This window comes from Chiloscyllium plagiosum, chromosome 4, assembly GCF_004010195.1.
Source record: "Chiloscyllium plagiosum isolate BGI_BamShark_2017 chromosome 4, ASM401019v2, whole genome shotgun sequence".
NCBI classification, from domain to species: domain Eukaryota; kingdom Metazoa; phylum Chordata; class Chondrichthyes; order Orectolobiformes; family Hemiscylliidae; genus Chiloscyllium; species Chiloscyllium plagiosum.
The window spans coordinates 81,682,047-81,710,016 of record NC_057713.1 but is presented as its reverse complement, the minus strand read 5'-3'; the positions used below and the strand labels follow the sequence as shown (position 1 = coordinate 81,710,016).

The 27,970-nt window shown below is 39.6% G+C and overlaps 1 protein-coding gene across 4 annotated transcripts in view; it reads right to left on the bottom strand.

The window, feature by feature from the left end:
• The window catches only part of LOC122549145 (sperm-associated antigen 1-like), a 138,093-nt gene extending 112,507 nt beyond the window's left edge, over positions 1 to 25,586 (bottom strand). Inside the window, exons 1-7 of one of the 4 annotated variants that reach the window (XM_043688484.1) lie at positions 25,477 to 25,586; positions 20,263 to 20,404; positions 13,513 to 13,672; positions 10,143 to 10,262; positions 8,893 to 8,963; positions 3,662 to 3,774; positions 3,148 to 3,253 (exon numbers count right to left, since the gene is read on the bottom strand). In XM_043688484.1, the coding sequence (XP_043544419.1) occupies positions 3,148 to 3,253; positions 3,662 to 3,774; positions 8,893 to 8,963; positions 10,143 to 10,262; positions 13,513 to 13,672; positions 20,263 to 20,402 (710 nt within the window). In that variant the 5' untranslated portion in view covers positions 20,403 to 20,404; positions 25,477 to 25,586. Of the gene's footprint in view, positions 1 to 3,147; positions 3,254 to 3,661; positions 3,775 to 8,892; positions 8,964 to 10,142; positions 10,263 to 11,828; positions 11,886 to 13,512; positions 13,673 to 20,262; positions 20,405 to 25,476 lie in introns of those variants that run through there. The other 3 variants (XM_043688485.1, XM_043688483.1, XM_043688486.1) reach the window with 3 other exon arrangements.
• Positions 25,587 to 27,970: the final 2,384 nt, after the last annotated feature.

The following is a 27,970-nucleotide window of genomic DNA, read 5'->3' as shown; positions in this document are numbered from 1 at the left end:
CACTCCTTCATCAGGTGGTAGTGGAGGGCTCAATCCTACACACAGAATTTATAGCAAAAATTTGCTTTGTGATGTAACTGAAATTATACATTGTAAAATTGATTGTCTGTTAAGCCTTTCATCTGTTAGAATACAGTGATAGTTTCATTTCTTTCATGTGTAAATCACAAAACCCTTTTTTTAAAAGTTGCATTCTCAGGTTAGCTGTTAACAATGGTGATAGCTAGACAATATGTTGAAGGTGTTAGCCCCCTGTGTTCTCTTTCTATGACCTGATGTTTAGATTGATTCTAATCTAAAAAGTGAGATAATAGAGTTTTACTTAAATTCATGCAGTTTTTGAGCTCAGAGTTCTACATGAATGTATGCAACTTTAAAAAAAAGGTTTTGTGATTTACACATGAAAGAAGTGAAACTATCACTGTATTCTAACAGATGAAAGGCTTAACAGACAATCAATTTTTCAATGTATAATTTCAGTTACATCACAAAGCAAATTTTTGCTATAAATTCTGTGTTACGATCGAGCCCTCCACTATCACCTGATGAAGGAGCGTCGCTCCGAAAGCAAGTGTGCTTCCAACAATCCCACGTACTTTGATTTTCAAAAAAAAAAATCTTTCACAGGATATGGCCATTACTGGCTCGGCCAGCAAGAATTGCCCATCCTTAATTGCCCAGAGGGCAGTTAAGAGTCAATCACATTTCTCTGGATCTGGCCAGACCAGGTGAGGACAGCAAATTTTCTAAAAGTCAATGGTGAACCAGATAGGTTTACACAACAATTAACAGTTGCAATTGGCATAGTTGCTGTTAGGCCAGCTCTTTATTCCATTTCTTAAAATTCAAATTGCACCATCTGCCATTGTGGGATAGAAACTCATGTCCTCAGAGGATTAACCTGGTGTGCCAGTGCAGTGACACTACCACTATGTCACTGCCTCTCCATAATGTTTGTTCATTACTGTGCACACTAACCTCTTATTTGGGACTTCATCAAAAGTTTTCTGGAAAATCAAATACACGACATTCACAGATTCCATCATTTATTCTCCTAAGTGCATCTTAGAAAACTCCAGTAGGATTGTCAAACACAATTTCCCATCAATAAGTCTATGCTGATTTTGTATAATATATTTGGTATTTTTAAGTGTCCTGTTTTTAAGTAATCAGATTCTTTGCAATAGACTCCAGCATCTTCCAAACTACTTATGTTAGGCTAACTGGACTCTAATCCTAGTTTTCTCCATCTTTTTTGAAATAGTGGTGTTATATTTTCACCCTCCAATCTGCTGAAACTAGTGCATAATTTACATAATTTTGGAAGATGACAATCAAACGCATCCACTATTTCCAAAGCCACCGTTTTTAGTGCCTGGAATCTAGAATATCAGGTTCTGAGGATTTATCAGCTTTCAGACCCATTAATTTCTTAAGCACTTTTTTACGAATACAGAGGAACCTCGATTATCCAGTGTTTCACTAACTGAATTTCGAATTATTGCAAGGTCCCAGTGCTTGGCTAACTACATTATCCGGCATTCAATTAACTGAATGAAATACTTCCCGCCCATGTCCTTCGGATAATCAAGGTTCCTCTGTACTAATTTCCTTCAATTACTTCCTCCCAAAAGATTCTCGATTCCCTGATACTTCCAGAAATTTTGTGTCTCTTCTTCTGGTAGCTGTTCAATTGATCTCCCATTTTCTTGTTCTATATGATCAATTCTTCAGTTTCCGATTGGTTGAAATTTAAATTCTCCCAGTCGGCAGGCTTGCTTTTTTTTGGGCAACTTTATATGACTTCTTTTTGTATTTTAATATTATTCACTTTATTTTGTTAAACATAGTTGGGTCACTTTTTCTGTTGTATTGTTTCACACAAAACAAATGTATGTATTAGTTCCTTAAAATATTAGCTATTGCCTATCCACTGTCATGCCTTTTAATAAGTTTTCAAGTCAACCTATTCCTCTATATCTTCAGTTTCCTTTGTTTAGATTTAGTGTGATAGTTTTGGATGGGACTACTTCATTTTCTATCCCCAAGAATAATTCTATCATTTTATCATCAGTTTTCACTAAAGGATATCTCACAACATTGTTGATAATTAACCTCTTCCCAAAACCAAATCTAGGATAGACTGTCCTCAAATTGGCTCCACAAAATATCTGTCTAAAAATGTATCATTTACATACTCCTGGATATCATCTGCCACCGTGTAATTGCAAATTTGATTTGACCAGTTGCTATGCAGATTAAGATCACCCATAATTCCCGCAACACTCTTGTTACATGCACCTCTAATCTTCTATTTAATGCTATCACCAAGGCGGAGTTAGACTGATTTTTGATCCCTAAAGAAGTCATGGGTTATAGAAGATGGGGAAGAATGTGGACTTGAGGCCATGATTTTATTGATTGACAGACTGGATGGGTCAAAAGGGCTCTTCTTGCTCCTATTTCTTATCTGCTGATTTTCATCGAAAGATTTCATCAAGGGACTCTCTGGAAGGGCAAGGAAAACTGCATTTGTTGCACATGTTTGATGCCAGAACTCAGTAGTTAGCATTGCTGCCTCACAGTGCCAGGGACCCAGGTTTGATTCCTGCCTTGGGCCACTGTCTATGTGGAGTTTGCACATTCTCCCCGTGTCCGCTTGGGTTTCCTCCAGGTGCTCTGGTTTCCTCCCACAGTCCAAAGACATACAGATTAGGTGAATTGGCCATGCTAAATTGCCCATAGTATTTAGGTCCATTAGTCAAGGGTAAATGTAGGAGAATGGGTCTGAGTGGGTTACTCTTCGGTGGGTCAGTAGGAGCTTGGGCCAAATGGCCTGTTTCTACACTGTAGGGAATCTAATCTAAACTGGCTGCAGGTCATACAGAATAATAGCACAGCTCTGCCATTAGTAACTTACAACAGCAAAAGTGGGTTATACAGCCAATCTGTAGCCTAGAAAACATTTCATGGCTGTTTACAAATTCTTACTGTTCACAAAATATGATGTTGTGCGCTCATAGAACAATAGTCATTGCTTTTCAAAGTAACTCTTGCATGTGAAATGGTTGGAGACTATTCTGAGAGATGTAACAATGTACCATACGAATGAAAATCATTCTTCAAATTACATCAAAAATTAAGCACCTGGTGTAGTAAAGCAAAGCCTCCTTGTAGTCACCAGCTCGGAAAGCTTCATTTCCCTTGTCCCTCTCTCGATCAGATAAAACCATTTTTTCTTGATCAGTCATGCCTGACATAAAGACATTACAATCAAATCTGTTTCAGCACGAAGTTCTCTCAGACAAAACCATTGTTAAATGAATGGCAATTCTAATACATTAATAAGGTTACTATTAAATCCTGCTGTTAATTGTTCTAAGGTTTTTGAGCAATGCTTTTATGACAGGTACAAATGGCAAGTTCCTGTGACAGTATTCACCAACACAATGTAATGTATTTCCTCCCTCTAGGTTGTTCAAGGTTACCTACCCCTTCCACTTTGCAGCTGCAAACCCTAATGTAAAGTTTCATTTTCATACTCCCAGCTCCAGATTCTGTATTGTCTCTCCTTATCTCTTTGAAGATGAGGGGTAAGGATAAACAATACAAGATATATAACACAAAAGTACATGATTTGTTATAGCTGAACTTTAATTACCTGTTGCGTCAATTTCCTTTCCTAAGCCAGAAATACCATCATTGACAATTGTTTTGGAACTGCTTTTTAGTTTTCCATCATCAATTTTGGAACACTCTTTCTCCACGTCAAACCTGGGATCAATATTCACAATATTATAACTTATAATTTAAATTAAACTTTGGCATTATCACATTAATTATTTTAAAAACAGATCAGTACATGAATCATTTAAGATACTATTCAAGAACTGTTGCTCCTGATACTATTCTGACCGATTGTTATTTTGCCTAATTTCAAAATGCACAATATTGTGTTACTCAACTTATTCACCATATTACAAATGCAATGTTTCATAAGATTGTTACGTTTTAGGACTCTCTTTCATTTAGAGTAAAATGGAGGAAAGAAAGGGGTCATGTGACCAATTCCAGATTCAGCTGTTCGCAAGCTTGGGCAACTTGATTGTGAAATGATTAAAGGTGGGCTCAGATCGATTTCTGGGAATAAGTTACAAGGTGTTCATGTCTGCAACAATTACCAAAGTATCTGTGCTGATGATGTTTGGACTATTATACCAGGATAATTGCAGAAATTGAGTCATGTAAAAATGCTAGGGATCTGATACTGGCAATTCCTGTGCCTATTCACAGTGAAGGGCATGAGTAGCAAGCTTGTTCCCTGCACTCATGACTTGGTTTGCTTCAACGTCGGAGTAAGCATCCTCTAGTTCTCGAGAATTTTCATGAATTCAGACCAGGTCCTCAAGGACCTGCTTCACAACTCCTCAGAGGTGGTCTGAATTCAAATCTTTTGAAAAGCAACTTCAAAAGGTTTTACCCATGTCCTTTTCATTTTAGTGCATTGTCAATGTATGCCCTCACTGATTCCCCCTCATATTCTTATGTCAATTCATGTACTCATGACTAAACATAAAAAAAACTGGCGATGCTGGAAATCAGAAACAGAAATTGCTAGAAAAAAACTGCATCTCTGGCAGCACCTGTGAACAGAAATCAGGGTAAATGTTTCAGGTCCAGTGACCCTACTTCAGAAATTCAATATTTAGTTATCAGGATTTACAGATAGACAATATTTCTGTAAGCTCACATTATGAATGCACTTTGTATGGTCAACAAGTGTTGCCGAATAAAGAGACTTAAGGTGTATAGTTCCTTAAAAATGGGGTTGCAGGTTGTCAATTCTGGTCTCCTTCCTATTGGAAAGATATTGTGAAACTTGAAAGGGTTCAGAAAAGATTTACAAAGATGTTGCCAGAGTTGGAGGATTTGAGCTATAGGGAGAGGTTGAACAGGCTGGGGCTGTTTTCCTTGGAGCATCGGAGGCTGAGGGGTGACCTTATAGAAGTTTACAAAATCATGAGGGGCATGGATAGGAAAAATAGACAAAGTATTTTCCCTCGGGTCGGCGAGTCCAGAACTAGAGGGCATAGAGTGAGAGGGGAAAGATATAAAGATTCCTAAGGAGCAACTTTTTCATACAGAGGGTGGTACGTGTATGGAATGAATTGCCAGAGGAAGTGGTGGAGGCTGGTACAATTGCAACATTTAAAAGGCATTTGGATGGGTATATGAATAGGAAGAGTTTGGAGGGATATGGGCCGCGTGCCGGCAGGTGGGACTAGATTGGGTTGGGATATCTGGTCGGCATGGACGAGTTGGACGGAAGGGTCTGTTTCCGTGCTGTAATCTTTATGATTCTAGCTTCCCACAGAGTTCTAGGGTACACCTGATCAGGTGCTGGGGATTTATCCATCTCTATGCATTTCAAGACATCCAGCACTTCCTCCTCTGTAATATGGATGTTTTTCAAGATGGCACTATTTATTTCCCCACGTTCTATATCTCCCGTATCCTTTTCCGCAGTAAATATTGATGCAAAATACTCGTTTAGTATCTCCCCCATTTTCTGTGGCTCCACACAAAGGCCGCTTTGCTGATCTTTGAGGGGCCCTGTTCTCTCACTAGTTACCCTTTTCTCCTTAACGTATTTGTAAAAACCCTTTGGATTCTCCTTAATCCTATTTGCCAAAGCTATCTCATATCCCCTTTTTTGCCCTCCTGATTTCCCTCTTAAGTATCGTCATACTGCTTTTATTCTCTTCTAAGGATTCACTCGATCTATCCTTACATATGCTTCCTTCTTTTTCTTAAACAAATCCTCAATTTCTTTACTCATTCAGCATTCCCTATACCTACCAGCCTTTCCTTTCACCTTCACAGGAATACACTTTCTCTGGATTCTCATTATCTCATTTCTGAAGGCTTCCCATTTTCCAGCCATCCCTTTACCTGTGAACATCTGCCCCCAATCAGCTTTTGAAAGTTCTTGTCTAATATCGTCAAAATTGGCCTTTCTCCAATTTAGAACTTCAACTTTTAGATCTGGTCTATCCTTTTCCAAAAGATATTGGAAATCATAAGATGTCCTAAATTATTCTTCCTTTCTGCTGCATTCCTAGTCTGCCTCAAGTTTAAACCCACCTGCACACATGCTATCCTGCTGCTTATCTTTCCATTTAACTCCATACTCTCTGTCGCTTTCCCCTCCTCCCGACTCAGACGTTTACAGTCCGACTGACCACCTTATTTATCTTTTTCGCTACAACACTGGTTCCATATTAGTTCAGGTGGAGATTGTCCCAACGGTACAGATGCCCCCCACCCTGGTTCTAAAACTGATGCCAATGCCCCATGAAATGGAATCCCTCTTTCCCAGACCAATCTCTTAGACACATGTTTACTTCCTTAACTTTCTTATCCTATGGCAATTGGCACATGGCTTGGGCAGTAATCTGGAGTTTATGATCCTTGAGGACCTGTACTTCAATTTCCTTCCTCGTGCTTGATACTCCCCAGTCTGGTTCTCCACCCTAGCTTTGCCTATGTTGTTAGTCCCAATGTGGACCACAATAACTGAATCCTCCCACACCCGCTCCAGTATCATTTCAAGCCGGTCAGAGATTTCCGGCATCCTGGCACCGAGCAGGCAACACACCATGCAGGATTTCTGATCTGGCTTGCATACAATACTATCTATCCTCCTGATCATAAAATCCTCTTTAACAACTACTTGTCTTTTTGCTCTCCGCTCTTGAAAGGCCATCTCCACCATGGTGCAATGATCAGCTGGATCATCCTGTCCACAGTCCTTTCCCTCATCCATACAGGGAACAAGAATCTCATACCTGTTGGACAAGATCAAGGGCTGAGGCTCCTGCACTCCTCAACTCAGAATCCCTCTCCCTGCCTCACTTATAGTCACGCCCTGTTGTCCCTGAAAATTTACTGAATTTGAATTACTTAATCTACCGGGTGTGACTGCCTCCTGAATCAAAGTGTCCAGGTAACTCTCCCCCTCCCGGATATGCCACAGAGTTTGAAGCTCAGATTCCAGATCATCAATTCTGACCCAGAGTTCTTCCAGCAACCAAGACTTGCTGCAGATGTGGTCACTGCTGTTCACAATGGGATCAGCCAGCTCCCACATCATACAGCTACAACACATCATCTGTTCCAGCCATAACTACTTATTTAATTAACTTTTACAATTTATGTAATAAATAATTTATTGTACTTCTCTGCTACTGTCTTATTCAATTCAATTAACCCATTAAACTTTTAGTCAATCACATGATACATAAACATAAATTGAAAAGCCTTACATTAACAACACACCTCATTCAATAGCAATCACTTGCCTTCCCAACAGCCTTCTTGCTCCGACCTCACTTCTGTAGAGTTCATGCCAATCTCTGCTGTAAAAAAAGACTGCTGGCTTCAAGGTAAGTGCTTAAATAGCAATCACTTGCCTTCCAAACAGCCTCCCTGCTCCGACCTCACTTCCGCCCAGCTCCCACTGCTCTCTGCTGTAAAAAAGTACCCTGATGATGGACCCTGGGTGAACGGTCACGCAAGGACCATAAGTTGGCTTTATGATGGCATGTGCTAGAAAGAATCATTGGTAGAGGGAATGAACAGGCATTTTGGCATGGAGGATTAAAGGGGCATAGATGGGTGAGTGCTAAGGCCTAAGGAGCCTAAAAGCTTTTAATACAACTGAAACAAAGGCAAGTCTACTAACAAGGCTGCGTCAGTTGACACCTAACGCCTCATTTTCACCATGGATATCCAATCCCTATATACATCTATCCCCCTCCTCTCCGATCTATCACTCTCACCCCACAATCATCTACCTATCACATTCCCAGTTAACGCCACCACCACCACCACCCCCCACACCCCCATCCCCCAACCCACATCCCCATGTTTATCTCTCAGCCCCCAAGCCTCATTCCTGATGAAGGGCTTATGCTCGGAACGTTGATTCTCCTGCTCTTTGGATTCTGCCTAACCTGCAGTACTGTTTGACTCTGATCTCCAGTGCTCACTTTTTCTCAGCTGACCCCACGTGGCTATGTTCAATATGCTTCCAGAATTTCTGGACCCAGCTCAGGATCCCAGGAAAGGTTCATGAATTTTAGATTTTTAAACAGTTATACTTTGTATTGTGTATTTAGTTTCAAGATAGAATGAAGTTGGGGGGACAAAGAGTATCTAATTATCATTTTGACCCTACGTGATTCACACTGCCATGTTAATTTGCTTCGGAGAGGGAGGATTGTGATGGTCGGTAGGAAGCCATTGTAGGACTCACTGGACCTCTTGGCTGAGACAGACAGCCAAGAGATAAAGGCAAGTTTCCATGGCTCACAATAGAAGGTTGCAGGTGTGAGCTTGAGCTTGGATTGACAAGACTGACTTAATCAAGATTCAAATGGAAATTGGAAAGCTTGCTTAGCTGTGGGTAGAGGATGAATCTTCAAATCGTTCCTCACCACAAAAGTCAGTTTGAGGAATAGCTGGAAAAGGAAACAAGTTCTCAGGAGCTAAGCTTTACTTTGAACTGGCTCTGTAAACTATAATCATGAAGGGAGATTTAGTTTATGTGGCAAAAGAATCTTAAAACCTGAAATTTTGTGTATTTTTTTACACTTGTCACTGGAAATTCAAATTTATTTTTAAAGGATCAGTCTCTACACGGATTGCAACAATAGTGATTGGTCCGGACTTAATGGATTGTCTCAAGGTTGAGTGTCACCACAGAAATAAATACTCTGAAATTACAATGCATATTTTTACAAGTACTTTGGGATATGTTCAATGATATTTGCTGCTAATGTTAATCGTCCATTAAGCCTAGTTAATAAACAGTGTCCTTGGTTCACATACTTATCCCATTCTCTGTAATCCCTAGGGATAACTCTCCTCTTCTTTGTTGATTTTTGATCACCAAAGCCACTCTGTGAAATAAACAATATAATTGTCAGACATATAAATAAAACAAACTACTTTCATTAAAGCCTATCTGCACCATACACAGAAGTTTGGAACCTGGTAACTGAAGGCACTCGATAATAGTGGAATATCTATGGCATGTACTGTCTAGCATGGCCTCTTGAATGAAAGATGGATGGGGTACAGGACAGAGATGGTGTTTTTTTTCTCCTGAGGCCAGGGAAATTGAGGTAAATTGCAGTATGTGAGCCCTAACTGAGATCAATAAATGGCAGTGACTACAACTTAGGCCAAAACACATATGTTTCCATGGAAAGTTTCAAATTCTAAACTGAATTTATGCTTGATTTCATTTTTTGCTTTTTGCCATCTGATGTCTATACAGCTTAAGCAGTTCAATTGTTTAGTTAAATCTGGCAAATGCCTTTATTTCAAAGAAATTCTGCCTTAGGATCACATTGTGTCTTTTGCACTATCATGAAGCCCCTCTCCCTGAAAACTAAGTGACAATGTTCTCACAGACTCTCCATCCACAACAATAATATCCATCAAATCAAGAACTAATTTTACAGGATTGTTTTAACCAACTAGGTTTCTGATTGAACCAAACCAGAATAATTTTAAATTTTAACAGCAATACTCCAGCAATAAATTAGGTCATTTGATATTAGTTGCTTAAATTCTAAACAAGTACTTTACATCATCATTTTGTTTTTCCATGTTTTGGTACTTAGCAAGATTTTGTTTTGTGGCAAATTCTGTTTGACACAGTTCTTGTGAATTTTGCCATGGGATGTCTTATTATATTAAAGGGACCTTATAAATGTACGCTGTTGTGAAAATGATTCTTTCTTATGCTAAACATAATGTTGTATATCACTGCAATATTACATTTATATCTTCCTTTGGTCGTCTGTGTAACAAACTGCATACTTCCAAGTAACAGGAAACAGGTTATTCGCTTCCAGGCATTCACAAGCTTCTTCTCTCTTGCAGCCTGTGGGACAGGAAAGTGCAGTATCTCCCTTTGTTTGCACTACACAGATCTGAATCTTAAAGTATTAATATTGAGTTTGTTGAATAGAAAGTGACATTTTTACTGGGGGCAACAAAACAGTGAACAGATTTTTTTAAAATAGAAAATGAAGCCAAGGAGGAGGTGGATGAAAAATGCCCACTTTTACCTGCTGGGAAAGAACTGAGGCATTAACACCACGAACAGGTGCTTGTTTTTCGGAATTAAAACATTCAACTTTTCTATATTTTGCTTCATTTTCATTTTGCTTCATTTCATCTGTCCAACTCTAGTCAAGACAATGTAATAGGAGAATAACATTAGAAGAATTAGAAGAGTGCAGCTTGCTTCAATCTACAATAGGAAAAGATACAGAATAGCTTCATTCTTAAAATGAGTGCAAAATTTGTAAAAATGAAATGTGATTGAATACTTCAGTTTAATTCAGATATTTAAATGCACATGCCATGCTGATGTATGTCATGAAATGAAACTTTAAACTAAGTAAAACTAAGTTAAGAAAAAATTAAAGCTATTCCCTATTTTCACACATTTCTTTTCTGGAAATTCCCTCTACTCTGTAGAGAATGGACTGCAACCTTTCTCTAAGACCTCTGACAACTTTGTTGTATAGTTGACCAAGGAAGTGAAGAGCAGCTTGGGATGGTACCTCCCCAGTAAGTCTTTTCTTCCACTCCTTCCCACTATGTCTAAGTGCAGTGCTGACCTTCACAGCTGGGGTGGAAGGAGCCTGCTCTTTAGTTTGTATTTCCAGGTAGAGCCTGTGCAAACACTCTCTCGACTCATTACCACCATTTTATATTTAGTGGGGCCACGATCCTAAATTTGATGAACATACTTTCTTTTTAAAAAATTGTTCTCCCGTTGTAAAATCAAATCACTATCCAGGATGTTAATTCAGCTTCAGAGTAGAAAACTATGGAAATTAAAAAGTGCAGCAAATTTCTAGAAAATGATTCAATGACAGAGCCAGTTCTTGATTTTGAAAGATTATAGATCTACAGCATTCTTACCAAAGAACCAACTTGTGTGTAATCACCCACTTAATTTTGAGATCAGAAACAAACCTTGGTATTTTTGAAACTTAATTTGTTGTCCATGATGCATATGTTTGTAAACATTGTACTGAAACTGAAATTACCTCGTTTTGACCACTATAGACAGTTACAATGATCAGAAATACGAATGGAATGTCAGCCTTCATAACTAATGGGCTATAATATAAAAGGAAGACATTTTTCCACAGCTGTTCAAAACCCAGATTAAACCACATCTAGTATAGTCTTCACACTTTTCTACATATCATTTAGAAAGAATACATTGGCTTTGCAGTGCACAAACTAATCAAAATATTACCAAGGTTCTAAGGATTAGATTATGAAGAAATATGACAAATTAGTTTTGAATTCCCTTGCATACAGGTTTAAGCAGTTACCTAAAGATTACTGGATTTTTAAAGGAATGCTCAGGATAGAGAGCGAAAGAAACTTTCTCCATTGATGGAGGTCTCTAGGTCAAGAAGCTGCAACACTGAAAACAAAGCCAGACTATTTAGTAGCAAAGTTAGGAAACATTACTTCATGCCAAAGGTGAAAAAGTACATAACACTGTTCCACAAAAAGAACAGCTCATTAATCAATTTAAATCTGAGAAACATAGAATTTTGTTCATTAAATAAATGAAAAGCTAGTATTAAAGCTATCTTCCAGATAAACTACTATCTTAGTTATTGATGAAACAGGCATGTATTAAAAGAATTTTGAGGGAAAATTAGAATAAATAATTGAGGACAGTTGTGTGTCAGGTGAGTATTTTGAAATTATTTAACACTCACCTGGTTAAAGTTCATATCAGGACAGCACTACTGTTTAAAATTCCAGCATGTTCAGTGCTATAAAATGTTTAATACACCTTAAATTAGTTGGTGGGATTGAATACTTTGATGAAGCCGATGCTATTAACAGGACCACTACTTCCTAACACACATCAGCAACTTGATAACGTGCTTTTTTTAAAAAATTCTGAGATCCATCTGAGTAATATTCCTTCATAAAAGCAATAATGGAGCAAATCATATCACCATTCTATTCAATCATTACAATTATACCCTTTTTTTTTCAACCAAAGTTACATCCTTATCCTTTGTTAAGGGTATGGCAATGGTGATTTCTTGTTAAATTGTGATAGGTGATTGGAACTCTGCCCACAACCCCTCCTTCAAGACAAATTTGAGAGCTGTTTTTAAACCTTTAAACAAAAATGTTAGAAAGATTAGCAATTCCGGAAATAGATTAGCTAACATTGAAATTCAAAGATGGACATTTTTACTCAGTGGTCTAGTAAATAAAAACAATGTCAGAGGAAGTAGTAGAAACAATTACAACATTTAAAATACATTTCGACTGGAACATGGATAGGAAAGGTTTAGATAGAAATGGGCAAAATGCAGGCATATGGGACGAGTTTAGTTTAGGAAACCTGGTCTGCATGGGCGAGTTGGGCTGAAGGGCCTGTTTCCATGCTGTATGACTCTATGGCACTATGACACTAATTGCCTGGCAATGATCATCTCCAGCAAGAGAAATCTGACTACCTTCCTTTGAGATAAAACAACACTACCCTTACTCAATCTTATACCAACAAAATCCTGATGATTACCACTGACCAGAAACTGGATCATTCAGCAGCAAATTGTTTTGTAAAATCCAGAGATCCATATGAGTAATACTACTGCTGATTTCTGCCCACCATCTGCAAGGCAGAAATCAGGAGCATGATGGCATACTCTTCCTCCTCTTGGATCAATGCAGCTCCAGTAACACAAGTGACTTGATGCCATCCAGGTCAAAGCAGCCCAGCACCCATCTGCCACCTTAAACATCCAGTCCCTCCACTATCAACACATAGTACATAATGCCACACCATCTACAAAACGCAGATGCAACAAAGCTGCTTTAGCAGCAACTTCATGATCTCTGTTATCCAGCAGGACAAAGGAGGCACCAAAATCTGCAAGTTCCCCTCATTTTCACACACAATCCAGATTTAGAATTATATCGCCATTCTGTCACTGTTGCTACATCAAAATCTAGGAACAGTTTACTAACACCACTTCGGTTGTACTTATGCCCATGGATTGGTGTACGCCAAGATGGTAACTCATCATGACCTTCTCAAGGGCAAGAGTTGTCCTAGTCAGTGACACTTGAGTATCTTGAGCAATTTTTAAAAAAAAGTTGATAAAGGAGAGCAGAAGATGAAGTAAATCAATAATAATGAGACAAAATCATGACTGTAGATTTGAGTTGGGTGGTATTAAGAAATGTCACATTTTATGTAGTCTAATGGGTTTACAGTTAAATGAATTGATTCTTTTGACAGTGCCTGCACTAACCAACTGACTTATTGTGCTAGCAAATACAGTAAACAATTTTTACTAAATTCTCGTGAATGTTTTTAGTACCACACCAACTCAGTATGACATATTCATTTGTTAATCACTTAAAGGCAATGTATACCTTCAGGTCACTGGTGATTTCTTGCCATTCTTCTTTGGTGAAGCTAGCAGCAGTTGCTGGGGGGTTGTTTGTTCGAAGGATACGACTTTTAGGATTCAGCTTTTCAATTTTCTTCTCACAAAATCTGATCAGATCAGGATAAAATCCCTCTTCACCTGATCTTGAATATTGTACACAAAGACAATAGTAATACCGAATTCCTGAACATATACTGAAGTGACAGTTACATAAGTCATTTTCATACATGAAACATAAGCCAAACACAAAATCGACTGACTGCCCATCGTCTATTAGAAGATCCACCATGATATGGTTTTATAAGTGCCAAGTTATTTATCACAATTTCCTAACAAATTCAATAAGCTGATACAATCAAATTTGCGTGATACCTAATAAAAATGAAGAAAATAAGATTAGTTTATTCATGAAAGTCAAACTTATTGTACAAATTTCAGAGGTACCATTATTGAACACGTATAACGATATAGGATTGTGTTTGCTCTACATCCCACACAAAAACATGAACTAGACTGTCCTTGGACTACTTAGTTGCATTTTTTCTCAAGTTACTTTGAATGATATGACTTTACGTAAATGTCAACTAATTCATAAAAATAAAAATGTTTGAAAACTACATTAAAATCTTTATTTCTAACCCATTTTGATTGCAAATTTCATGATTCATTGTTCAAGTCTTAAATAGTCATAACTTCTTTCAAATAATATGTGTAATACAAGTACTATGAACAATGATAAATAATTGACACAAAGGCTTTAAGAGCAGACATGTTGTAATAGCTGAAAGTGAAGAATGTTACATACTAACATGACTTGAAAATTATAGTCACTGGTACTCCTTAATGACTAATTGGAATATCCGCTTTTCTTCCTCATACGTTTCTAAAATCTGTTGATAGACAAAGTCATAGGTTTGCTGAGAGACAATTCTGGGTAATCCAAGATGGAGAACGGGAAAAAAATTGTGACTGTAAGAACTGCTCCTTTTTTGATGTATTTCAGTGTTAGAGGTGATTTCTTCCAGTTCTAGGAGCATTAATTACTGAGTTATAATCTGTTGCAATGTTTTGGAACTTCAGGAGAAAAAAAGATCAAAACAATTGGTGGCTTAGTGGTTAGCACTGTTGCATCATAGTGCCAGGGACCTGGGTTCAATTCCTGGCTCGGGCGACTGTCCATGCGGAGTTTGCACATTTTCCTTATGTCTGCGTAGGTTTCCTCTGGGTGCTCCGCTTTCTTCCCATAGTCCAAAGATGTGCAGGTCAGGTGAATTGGTCATGCTAAATTGCCCATAGTGTTAGGTGCATTAGTCAGAGAGAAATGGGTCTGAGTGGGTTACTCTTCAGAGGGTCATTGTGGACTTGTTGGGCCAAAGGGCCTGTTTCCACACTGTAGGGAATCTAATCTAAATCAATGGCATTTTAAAAAAAGAGGAACACAGACAAAGGCAGTGACCAAACCTGCATTACTCTGATCCAGCAGTGAGTCTGCACAGCTGGCTGTTCTGATGTTTGATTTCAAATAGTCCAGGACATCAGAATTCGTCAAAGAAAAAATTAACAAACGCCAAATTCACAACTGACTTTGGAGAAACCTGTGTGGGAGAGTTCACAGCAAGGGAGCAGGTATTTGGCTTTTTAAAAGTGTAACCTTACTATTATAAATTTATAAAAGAAAAAATAGTAAGTAAAGTGGGCTTTCTTTTTTGATTATATGTTTTATTGAGATCAGTCTCTTGATTAAACTTAAAAACATAAAACATAAGTTACCCTCGAACAGTGTTTTTGAAGCAGTAAGACTTTGCTATTTTCTGAGTTTGTAGATTGTTAAGGTGCAAAGATGGCCTTTAGTCGAGTGATGTGCTCTTCCTGTAGGATGAGGGAGATTAGGGAGAGTTTCCACGTTAGTAATGATTATGTCGGCAGGAAGTGTGTTTGGTTACGAATCCTATTGGATCGCATGGATAGGTTGTTAGGGGCAATGAGGATTTTACAAGAGCGAGGGAGTGTGATGGATAGCGGTTGCAGGAAGGGAGATAAGCCGAAGATATAATATAATCAGGTAGATGGGTTACCTCCAGAAAAGGTAAGAGAGGGAGGCAGGTTATGCAGCAGTCTCCTGGAGCTATCCCTTTCTCAACAAATATGCTGTTTTAACAAATGTCGGGGGTGATGGACTCTCAGGGGAATGGAGCACTGACAGCCAAGTTTCTGGTACTGAGACTGGCTGTAATGTAATGTCAGGTTCCAAGTGATCAGTTGTGATAGGGGACTCTCTAGTCAGAGGCACAGGCAGACGTTTCTGTAGCTAACTGAGACATCAGAATGGTGTGTTGCTTCTCTGGTGCCAGGATCAAGGATACTTTGGAGAGGGTACATAGCAGGAGGGGAACCAGTGGAAGGTCATTCTACACATTGGAACTAAAAACATAGGAAGAGAAAAGGATGAGATTCTGAGGAGAGAATATAGCAACTTAGGCAGGAATTTAAAAAGGAGTTCTCAAGTGCAGTAATATCTGGATTACATTTGGTGCTAAGGGCTAGTGAGGATAGGAATAGAAGGGTAGAGCAGATAAATGCGTGGCTGAGGAGCTGAGGGGTTGGGGGGGGGGGGGAACAATTCACATTTCTGGATCATTGGAAAGTCTTCTGGGGTTGAAGTGACCTGTAGAAGAAGGACAGACTGCATCTTAATTGGAAGGGGGCTAGTATATTGGCAGGGAAATTTGCCAGAGCTGCTCGGGAGGATTTAAACTAGTAAGCAGAGGGTGAGGCTGGGACCCACGGAAATCTTGAGGAAAGAGATCAGTCTAAAGCTGATACAGTTGGGAAAAGGAGCAAGTCGAACAATTGGGCAGGCAGGAACAAGGTGGAGAATGTGATAAAACTCTTAAACTCCATTTATTTAAATGCAAGAGGCCTAACAGGTAAGGTAGATGACCTCACGGCATGGTTGGGAACATGGGACTGGGATATCACTGCAATTATAGAGACATGGCTCAGGATGGGCAGGACTGACAGTTTAATGTTCTAGGATGTAGATGCTACAGTAGAATAGAAAGGGAGGCAAGCAATAAGAGGGAGTTGTGATATTTATTAGGAATAACACCATGGCTGTACTTTGGGAGGATGTTCCTGGGATTATGTCCAGGGAAGTTTTTTGGGTGGAACTGAGAAATAAGAAAGGGATGATCGCCTTATTGGAATTGTACAAAGATACTCCGCCGACCAAAAGTCAGCAGGAAATTGAGAAACAAATTTGAAAGAAGATCTCAGTTATCTGTAAGAATAATAAGGTGGTTATGATAGGGGATTTTAAATTTCCAAACATGGAATGGGACTGCTATAGTGTTCAGGGCTTGGATGGAGAGGAATATGTTAAGCGTGTAAAAGAACATTTTTTTGATTCAAATTGTGAATGCACCTACTAGAGAAGGAGCAAAACTTGACCAACTCTTGGGAAATAGTGGGGAGGGGGAGCACTATGGGGCCAGTGACCATAATACTATTAGTTTTAAAATAGTGATGGAAAAGGACAGGCTGAATGAAATAATTAGATTAGATTAGATTCCCTACAGTGTGGAAACAGGCCCTTCGGCCCAAGCAGTCCACACCGACCCTCCGAAGAGTAACCCACCCAGACCTATTTCCCTCTGACTAATGCACCTAACACTATGGGCAATTTAGCATGGCCAATCCACCTGGCCTGCACATCTTTGTGACTGTGGGAGAAAACCGGAGCACCCGGTGGAAACCCACACGGACACGGGCAGAATGTGCAAACTCCACACAGACGGTCACCTGAGGCTGGAATCGAACCTGGGACCCTGGTGCTGTGTGGCAGCAGTGCTAACAACTGAGCCACCATGTCACCCCATAACACAGATCTAAACTGGAGGAAGACTAATTTTGACAGTATTAGGCAAGAACTTTAAAAAGTTGATTGGGAGAGAATGTTTGCAGGTAAAGGAACGACTAGAAAATAGAAAGCCTTCAAAATGAGGTGGCAAGAGTCCAGAGGCAATACGTCCCTGTTAAGGTGAAGGGCAAGGCTCGTAGGTGGAGGGAATGCTGGATGGCTGGAGAAATTGAGGTTTTGATCAAGAATAAGAAGGAAGCGTACATTAAGTAAGGACAGCAGGGATCAAGTGAATCCCTAGAAGAGCATAAAGACAGTAGGAGTAGACTTAAGAGGGAAACCCAGAGGGCAAAAAGGGGACATGGGATAGCTTTGCCAAATTGGGTTAAGGAGAATTCAAAGGGATTCTTCGGGTCCCTTAAAGATCAGCAAGTCAGCCTATGTGCAGAACTGCAACCTTTCTGGGGGAGATACTAAACAAGTACTTTGCATCAGTGTCCACTGTGGAGAAGGATACAGAAGATATAAAATGTGGGGAAATAAATAGTGCCATCTTGAAAAATGTCCACATATTACACAGGAGGTGCTGAATGCCTCAAAATGCATGAAGGTGAATAAATCCCTGGGACTGCATCAGGTATACCCTAGAACTCTGTGGGAAGAAAGGGAAATGATTGTTGGGCTCCTTGCTCATGTTTTTGTGGGTTATACAGTAAACACAATTCCGTTTCATTATATCTGTTCAATATTTGTATTATTGATAGCCACAGGTAAGGTGCCAAAAAACTGCAGGTTAGCTAACATAGTACCACTATTTAAGAAAGGTTGGTAGAGAAAATTCAGGGAACGACTGGCCAGTTGTTGGGTGGGAATCCTGAGGGACAGGATTTACATGTATTTGGAAAGGCAAGGACTGATTAAGGATAGTCAACATGACTGTGTGTGGGAAATTGTGTCTCACTAACGTAAATGAGTTTTTTGAAGAAATAACGAAGAGGATTGATGAGGGCAGGACAGTGAATATGATGTATATGGACTTCAGTATAGCTTTCAAAATGGTTACTCATGTAGACTGTTAGCAAGGTTAGATCACATGGAATACAGGAAGAACTAGCCATTTGGATACAGAACTGGCTTGAAGGTAGAAGTCAAAGGATGATGGGGGAATGCCTGTGACCAGTGGCCAATAAAATCAGTGTTGGGTCCACTGCTTTGTAATTTATATAAATGATTTGGACATGTGGGATAAGGAGGCATCATTAGTAAGTTTGCAGACGACTCCAAAACTGGAAGTATAATGATCAGTGAAGACAGTTACTTCAGCATACAAAGGGACCTTGACCAGATGGGCCAATAGGCCAAAGGTGTAGCAGATGGTGTTTAAATTTAGATAAACGTGAGGTGCTGCATTTTGGAAAGGCAAATCAGGGCCAGACTCATACACTTAATGGTGCTAGGGAGTGTTGCTGAATAAAGAGACATGGAGTGCAGATTCATGGCTCCTTGAATGTGTAGTCACAGGGAGACAGGATGGTGAAGGCGGTGTTTAGTATGTTTCCCTTTATTGGTCAGAGCATTTGAGTATTGGAGTTGGGAGATCATGTTGTAGGGCTGTATAGGACAGTGGCTAGGCCACTTCTGGATACTGTATTCAATTCTGATTTCCCTTCAATAGGAAGGATGTTATGAAACCCGAAAGTTAAAAATCACACAACACCAGGTTATCGTCCAACAGGTTTATTTGAAAGCACTAGCTTTCAGTGCATTGCTCCTTCATCAGGTAGCTGTGGAGCAGGATCATAAGATACAATTTATACCAAAAGATTAGTATCGTACAGCTGAAATGATATATTGAACAAACCTAGACGCTGTTAAGTATTTCATCTTTTAGTTCATATGGACACCTGAAGATGCTCAGAGATGCCCTCTTAAGAACAGTGTACGATTCTCAACTCATCGATCACCAGTTCTGACGTGCCACAGCGAAAAACCTGGTGGCGTGTGATTTTAACTGTCCCAGTCAAATAACGGCACCTCCACATCGTGAAACTTGAAAGCATTCAGAAAGGATTTACAAGAATGTTGCCAGGATTGGAGGGTTTGAGCTACAGGGAGAGGCTAAAGAGGCTGAGGCTATTTTCCCTCCAGCATCAGAGGCTGAGGAGTGACCTCACAGATGTTTACAAGATCATGAGAGACACTTGATAGGTTAAATAGATAAGGTATTTTCCTCAGGGTAGGGGAGTCCAAAACTAGAGGGCATAGGTTAAAGGTGAGAGGGGGAAGATTTGAAAGGGACCTAAGGGGCAATCTTTTCATGCAGAGGGTGGTGCGTGTATGGAATGAACTGCAAGATAAACTGTTGGAGGCTGGTGCAATTACAGTATTTAAAAGGCATCTGAATGGGTGTATGAGTAGGAAAGGTTTAGATATGGGCCAAATACTGGTAAATGGAACCAGATTTATTTCGGAAATTTGGTCGGCGTGAAAGAGTTGGACCTAAGGGGCTGTTTCCATGCTGTACCTCTCTATGGCTATGAGTTACAATTGAGAATATATGAGACAACAGATGAAATCATCCAAAATTAACATGATATGGCACTGTGAATCAGACTTTTTGTTTTAGAAAAGTGTTTAACAGGATCCAAGACACGTTAGTGGTTGTACCAGATATGACTCATTAATCACATTTCTGGAATATCACACATTTTAGGAAAAGATTCTTTCGTTTAATACAAAACACTTGACTAAATTTGCACGATAATATTGCGCAATAAATTTCCAGACAATCTTCCCAGATTTCAAAAATGCCATTTAATATTACTGACAATATTGTTTCACGCCACAGATGTGAAATATTTATAATCTGTGTACCTTAGCACAATAAGAACTTTTTCCAAATACTTCACATCAGTGCATTTCTCCACAAAGCTATAATCCAGGTGCTCGATAGGAAGTTTGTACGTTTTGGTGGTTCCTTGGCTCATCAAAGAACAAGCTGGTTCTGTGCTCATGGCTGAAAAGAATTCCCAAAAGTCATTGTCCATTTTTGTGTCCTCCAATACCAAATTTATTGTATTTAATTTTGTACAATGTGCTGAATTATTACATTATGAAGTACATCTGAAGTGACTAAAAAGTGAATAGATGGTTTGTTTAAACAAGAGGAGAAGAGGAATTTACTTGAATACTTTATCTTAGCATCTACATAGAATGTGGATTCATTTTTAAACAGTAAACTTAAGCAGCAGGACATCACAACTTCTTATGAAGCACTCAGCACTCAAAGAAAATAGTTTGTACATTAAGATTCACTAGAAAAAGTTTATAATCTTTGGATGAAGGCAATAATTACTGATAAAGAGTAACAAATATTTTCAAGCCAAGACCACACAAGAGCAGAATTAATGAAATCACAACCATTCTTACTGTTCTAGCCAGAAAACAAGAAAGATCTTGGTTTAGTTTAAACTATATGATCTTGTTAATTTTTTTTTAGAATGGAGTTTTACTGGATTTAAAATGACTTATCAAACATAGTGGGTACGTTGATTATTTCTAAACATTTTCAGCAATTATCAGGACAAAAGCCAATATATTGAGGCATGAATCAAGCATTCAACTCAGGCATTCGAGACGGCATTAAATGATTATTTGGATTTAAGAAATGTGCAAAGATATGGGGAGCAAAAAGAAGATTGGCACGAGGTAATGATGCAGATTTAATGAGTTAGTGCAGGCATGATGGGACAAGTTGATTTCTACACTGTAACACTTTTGTGATCTCTGTAGAAATGTCACTCACATCATTTACATGAACAGCTCTGTCAAGTCAACACAAAGGAACCGGAGACAAGGGGGCAAATCTTCCAATGGCCAAATGGTCATTATTCCATCATAGATGGGATTTGCACATGGAAACCCTGCAGAATTCCCATCATAGCACATTGCAAAGGAATTGCCTGTGATGGGAAACTGAATTTTCCTTTGGGAAATTCCTCAATGCCTGGAACACAGAGTCTCCACAAAAATTGGAAACTTTGGATGGCTCCAATGAAATTAAGTAAAATAGTTACTCAGGAAACGTTAGACCATGGTCTGGCTCCTCTAAATTCCTGCATTTTGTTTTAGTTACAAAGCCTCAAGCTTGAAGACAGTACACCAGACTTTATCAGAAGGGCTTTAAAAGGTTAAATTATAAGGGATAGATTACATGCACGAAGTTTGGATACTTGAGTTTTGAATGCTGAAGGATGATCTAATCAACCTACTTCATGTGTCAAAGCAATTTGACGGTTTCTCTCCGTCTATCCTATTTCCTATGGGCAGGGAATCCAAAAAAATGTAGACACGCCATTTGATTGTAAAATCAGGGAGCATTTTTCACTGAAACAAAAGCTCCTAAAAGAAACAGTGGATGCTGTAGCAATTGAAATTGTTTCAACCAAAACTGTTGTTCATTAAAGGATCGCAAAGGATGTGAAAGGTCATTTGGTAAATGGGCTGGGTACTGAGTAGCAGACACAAGGCTACACAATAACTCATTCAATACATCAGTACTAAATCACAGAACTGTTACAGTGAAGAAGGAGGCTTTTCGTCCCATTTGTGCCTGCACTGGCACTAGGTAATGATGCTCATTTAATGAGGAGAAAGTGAGGTCTGCAGATGCTGGAGATCAGAGCTGGAAATGTGTTGCTGGAAAAGCGCAGCAGGTCAGGCAGCATCCAGGGAACAGGAAAATCGACATTTCGGGCATAAGCCCTTCTTCAGGAACGGGCATAAGCCATTCCTGAAGAAGGGCTTATGCCCGAAACGTCGATTCTCCTGTTCCCTGGATGCTGCCTGACCTGCTGCGCTTTTCCAGCAACACATTTCCTGCTCATTTAATGAGCCAATTACTTTTATCCAAATAATCACCAAATGCTCCCTTAAATGCCTCAATTGGGTCTGCCTCTTATCACATTTCGAGCCAATGAATTGCACAACCTAACTACTTGGTAAGTGAAAAGGTTTTAGCTGTTGCTTCTTTTGCAAATCATTCATATTCATGCCTTCTTGTCTCTTTTTAAGATAGGAAGTATTTCTCTCAATTTAGTCAATGCACACTCATCAGATCTCCTCTGAGCCTTTTCTCCAAGGAGAATAGTCACAAATTCTTTAATTTATCCTCATAACTGAAGTTCCTCAGTTTTGGAATTATTCTGCATTCTCTTACAAACCTGTAGCCCGGAACTGGTACGATACTCTAGATGAGGTCTAACAAAATGTCTTGTACAAGATGAACATCATGACCTTGCACTTGTACTGTGACCATAAATAAAGCTGAGGATAATGTCTGCTTTACTTACTATACTTCTGTCCAGTCACCTTCAATGATCTGAGCAAAAACATCACCTGGGTCCCTCTGCTCCTGCACCTCCCTTAGAATTGTACTCACCATTTTGTATCATCTTAATTTTTTTTTGGTATCAAAAGACATCAGTTCACATATGTCTGCCTTGAACTAGACGGTAAGGTTTACAATTTTCCAGTCTTGACTCTCCCCCAAATCCAGAGACGAAGATGTGGCCAGAGCCCCTGTACAACCACTCTAATTTCCTTTAAAATCTGCAGATGCATCTCATCTGGTCCCAGTATCTTGTGAACTTTAAATACCAATAGTTGATCCAACACTTTGGCCCATCAATTTTGAACTCTTCTAGTGTCTAAACTCCTGCCCAACAGCATCTCTCTCTTTAGTAAAGACAAAATGCAAATCTAATACCTCAGCCATACCCTCTTTCTCCATCCCTTTTTGATCCCTAATCAGTCCGATTCTTCTTTTTCCACCATTTTACTTTGTATATGGCCATAGAAGGGTTTTGCATATTTCATAATAGTTGCCAGTCAGAGTCATACAGCATGGAAACAGACCCTTTGGTCCAACCATGCCAAGCATAATATCAAGCTAAACTAGTCCCACCTGCTTGCTCCTTGCCCATATCCCTCCAAATTTTTCTTATTCATGTATTTATCTCAGTGTCTTTCAAATGTAACTGCCTGCATCTGCAACTTCTTCAGGATGTTCATTCTACACATGAACTGTCGTCTGTATTACAAAAATTGCCCCTCGTGTCTTTTTTAAATCTCTCTCCTCTCACCTTAAAATATGACCCCCAGTCTTGAAATCCCCCATCCTAGGGAACAGACACCTACCATTAACCCTACCTATATCAGTCATGATTTTATTAACCTCTAAAAGGTTACCTCTCAACCGCCTAGACTCCAATGAAAGAAGTCCCAAACTGTCTGTTTCTTTTACAACGCAAGACCTTTTTTCTCATAATTCCTCTTTAATCATAATTTCTACCCCGATGTCATCTAGGGAACTCTTGATGTACCTGAACCATCTCCTTTTTGAAGGTAGCCTATTGTTCATCTACTGTTTTCCTGCGAACCTACTGTTCCAGTCAATTCTGTCTAGCTCTGCACTTGCCCCATTGAAGTCACCTCTCCATTAATTGACTTTTCTTATTCTGGTCCACCATCATCCTGAACCTTACAATACAGTGATCATTGTCCTCAAAATGTTCTCCAAATGATACCTGATCCACTTAGCCACATTGTTGCCAAGAACCAGATCTAACAGTGCATCCTTTATTGGCTGCAAATTGCTGCAACTGAAATGAACAGGGATAAGCACTTTTTCCATTCAAATGCTAACTATCAAAGGTTCAACAACAACCTGCTTAGGTTATGAGTCTCCCAGAATTAATTGTTACCACAGCATCAAAGTTGACAACACAGAGAATAATTGTCTGGCAATAATTTAAATACTTCACCTAGCAGACTCGCCTCTTGGTCGTTTGTTCTGTGTCAGACTACTCTCCTACGAACCTGACCTTGAGAATTTTTTAAAACAACAACACAGAGAATAATTGTCTGGCAATAATTTAAATACTTCACACCATTAATAAGGTATTGAAATTGGGATGGACAAGTTTTAATATGGTTTATCTGAATTTTGCAGTCAATTACCACACAAGAATAACAACTTCATGTCTGATTTTCAATGCCAAATCTTCTGATCAGTGGTGTTTCTGCAAGAGCAAGGCAATTTCTCAATTTTGGTGTTTAATGACGGTGAGCGCTATTTACCTGACAATGATTTCACTACAAAATCCAAAACATCAATTAACCTAAAATATAGGAACCAGAAAACATATATCTTGTCTTTAATAATCTTATCAATGATTTCAAAGAATATTGTTTTGCACAATTCTACATTTCAGTAACCATGTCACATTGATGCAGGACCTTAAGGGCAATGAATATTGTCATTATCCAAAAAAATGTAATGTAAATATCCATCTTTCAGATAGTACAAATTATAAAAATTCTTTAACATTTTTCATAGTTGGAAAATTTGACTAATCTATCTATTCTGACCCCTCACTGGGATGTTTCGAAACATTTCAGGGAGGTTGTTATAAAACAAGCTCTGATTGTAGGTCAACGATATGGGTAGGTATGCAGATGCTATACTCAAGTTTACAGTAACCTGTGGTTTTTGATTGGGAAAGAAACAGTGAAGCAGAACAGAAAAGAACTAGCGGTATAACTTCATTGATTAAAGAGTGCAGGTAAGGGACCTAACAACGCAATTCAGACCATATATAATCCAAAATAAATCAAGGATAAAGAATTAATTACAACCTGGTTGAAGCCCTAGCACTGAGGGACTGAAAGTCTCCCTCCATGTGATCTTGGATTTCACATACAGGGCAACTGTTGCTACGCTGCCATCTTGAAAGAGAAAAATATACTTCACTCGACTTCTTGTGCATCAGAAAACAGTTTTCTGACTCTCATATTACCTACGATATGCCTGGATGTGTAATATTCTACAATGATCACAATTCATCGTGATGAACAGCACATAAAGGCTCTTCTCTTGCTTTTAAATTAAAAAAAACGAAGTTCTTAAACGGTGCGACGCGTTTCCACAGCAACCGCCAAAGCCACGGCCTGACGCCAGTAGAAAGGGTCCAAAACAAAATCATGAACAATGATAACAATAAACGGTAATAATAACTCGAAACCCACCTTCACCTCTCGCAGGCGACTCCTCAACTACAACGACACCTGGATTACCTTCAAGTGGTCGCCGTTCCCAAGCCCAACTCCACAAGCAAGTTCGCAGTGAGCGGAAACAGATAGAATCCACGTACGTCACCGGTGGGCGGGAAATTTGAAGTCATCATTCCTAAAGGTACAGGGAGTGACAGGCAGAGCGAGCAGAAAATTCCTCCTCATTGGTACTCAGTTCTCCTCAATATTTATCTTCATTCACTTTGCAAAAGGCAGTGAGTATCCGGAAGACATAAATCTTTCATAACACATCCGCAGGACGTGAACTTCACAGCTAGGCTCGCACTTATTCTCCATCCCGAGTGGTTAGCACTGCTGCCTCACAGCACCAGGGACCCAGGATCGATTCCAGCCTCCGCCGGCTGTCTGTGTGGAGTTTGCACATTCTCCCTGTGTCTGCGTGGGTTTCCTCCGGATGCTCCGGTTTCCTCCCACAGTCCAAAGATGTGCAGGTTAGGTGAATTGGCCATGCTAAATTTCCCATAGTGTTCAGGTTAGGTGCATTAGGCAGGGCTAAATATAGGGCAGGGAAGGGGAATAAGTCTGGGGAGGTTACTCTTCGGAGGGATTGGTGTGGACTTGTTGGGCCAAAGGGCCTGTTTCCACACTCTAATGATTCTATGATTCTAAGTTGGTAGTGGCAGTAATGAAGCATCATCCTATATGGTTGTAGTCCATTGGTCCCATAACGCTTTTAATGAGAGAGTTCTGGGAATTTGACTCAACAACAGTGAACAAACCATAATAATTTTCCAGTTCAGATTAGAGGGAAACTTGGAGCTTGTGGTATTCACATGTATTTACTACACTTTTCCTTCTGGTAATAGATGTTGTTGAAGGAATCTTGGTGAATTTCTGCAGTGCATGTGGTACACGTTGCTGCTTCTAAGCATTGACCATGGAGGGAGTGAATGTTAATGGATGCAGTGCCAATCAATCAACTAACACAGTCATAGAGATGTACAGCATGAAAACAGACTCTTCAGACCATCATGTCCATGCTGATAAGATATTCTCCATTAATCTAAACTCATTTGCCAGCATTTGACCCATCATCCACTAAACTCTTCATTCATATATCCATCCAGATGCCTTTTAAATGTTGTAATTGTACCAGCCCTCTCCACCTCCTCAGGCAGCTCATTCCATACATGCACTATCTTCTGTATTAAAAGGTTACCCCTTAGCCCCTCTTAAATCTTTCCCCTCCCACCTTAAAACTATGCCCTCTAGTTTTGGACTCCCTTATCCAACAGGAAAGTCATTAACTACTCATCCAATCCATGCCCCTCATGATTTTGTAATTTCTATAAAGTCACACCTCAATCTCCAATGCTCCAGGGAAAATATTAAAATTGGGTGCACTAGGCGTGGGTCCACTAGCTTGACAATGCTGTCTTTGCTAATGAAGTTGATGGTGTTTGGTGTATGCATCTTTGGTTCTTCTAATAGTCAGTGTTTCTTTGGCCAGGTTGATGTTGATGAAGGAAATCGACGTTTCGGGCAAAGAAGGGCTTTTGCCCGAAACGTCGATTTTGCTGCTCGTTGGATGCTGCCTGAACTGCTGTGCTCTTCCAGCACCACTGATCCAGAATCTGGTTTCCAGCATCTGCAGTCATTGTTTTTACCACCCTGATGTTGATGAAGGTGAACAGGGGCGTTACATCAAAGGTGACCTTATTACATCCTCTTCTATCTTGGCGTCTTTGATGTGTTCAGGAATTCTTGGGTGGAGTGAATGGAGTGGTGTGAGTATTCTAATAAGTGTTTTAGTCTTTGGTGTAGTTCCATGGCTAAGCTGTACCTTGGTGTTCCAGGTAGAGAGACTATGGGTCTGAGAGGGGCTCCTGGTTTGTGAATTTTGGGTAGTCTGTAGAAGCCTGGTGTGTTGGATCCGTCTGGTTTCATTTTTTGGAAGTCTGTCTTGTTTAATGCTCCAGATTTCTGAAGTTTTGAGTAGGGCTGTGATTCGGTTCTCTAGCTGTGGGATCGGGTCTATCGCCACCTGTTGGTAAGTGTTGGTATCTGCAAGCAGTGCATTCACTTTTTCAGTGTAGTCTGTTGGGTTTAAAATGACTGTCAAGTATCCTTTGTCTGCAGGTAGGATAATGATGTTTTTCATCAACCTGTTCACCTTCATCAACATCAGGGTGGTACAAACAATGACTGCAGATGCTGGAAACCAGATTCTGGATCAGTGGTGCTGGAAGAGCACAGCAATTCAGGCAGCATCCAACGAGCAGCGAAATCGACGTTTCGGGCAAAAGCCCTTCTTTTGCCCGAAACGTCGATTTCCTTCATCAACATCAACCTGGCCAAAGAAACACTGACTACACTATTAGAAGACCCAAAGATGCATACACCAAACATCACCAACTTCATTAGCAAAGACAACATTGTCAAGCTAGTGGACCCACGCCTAGTGCACCCAATTTTAATAACAAAACCT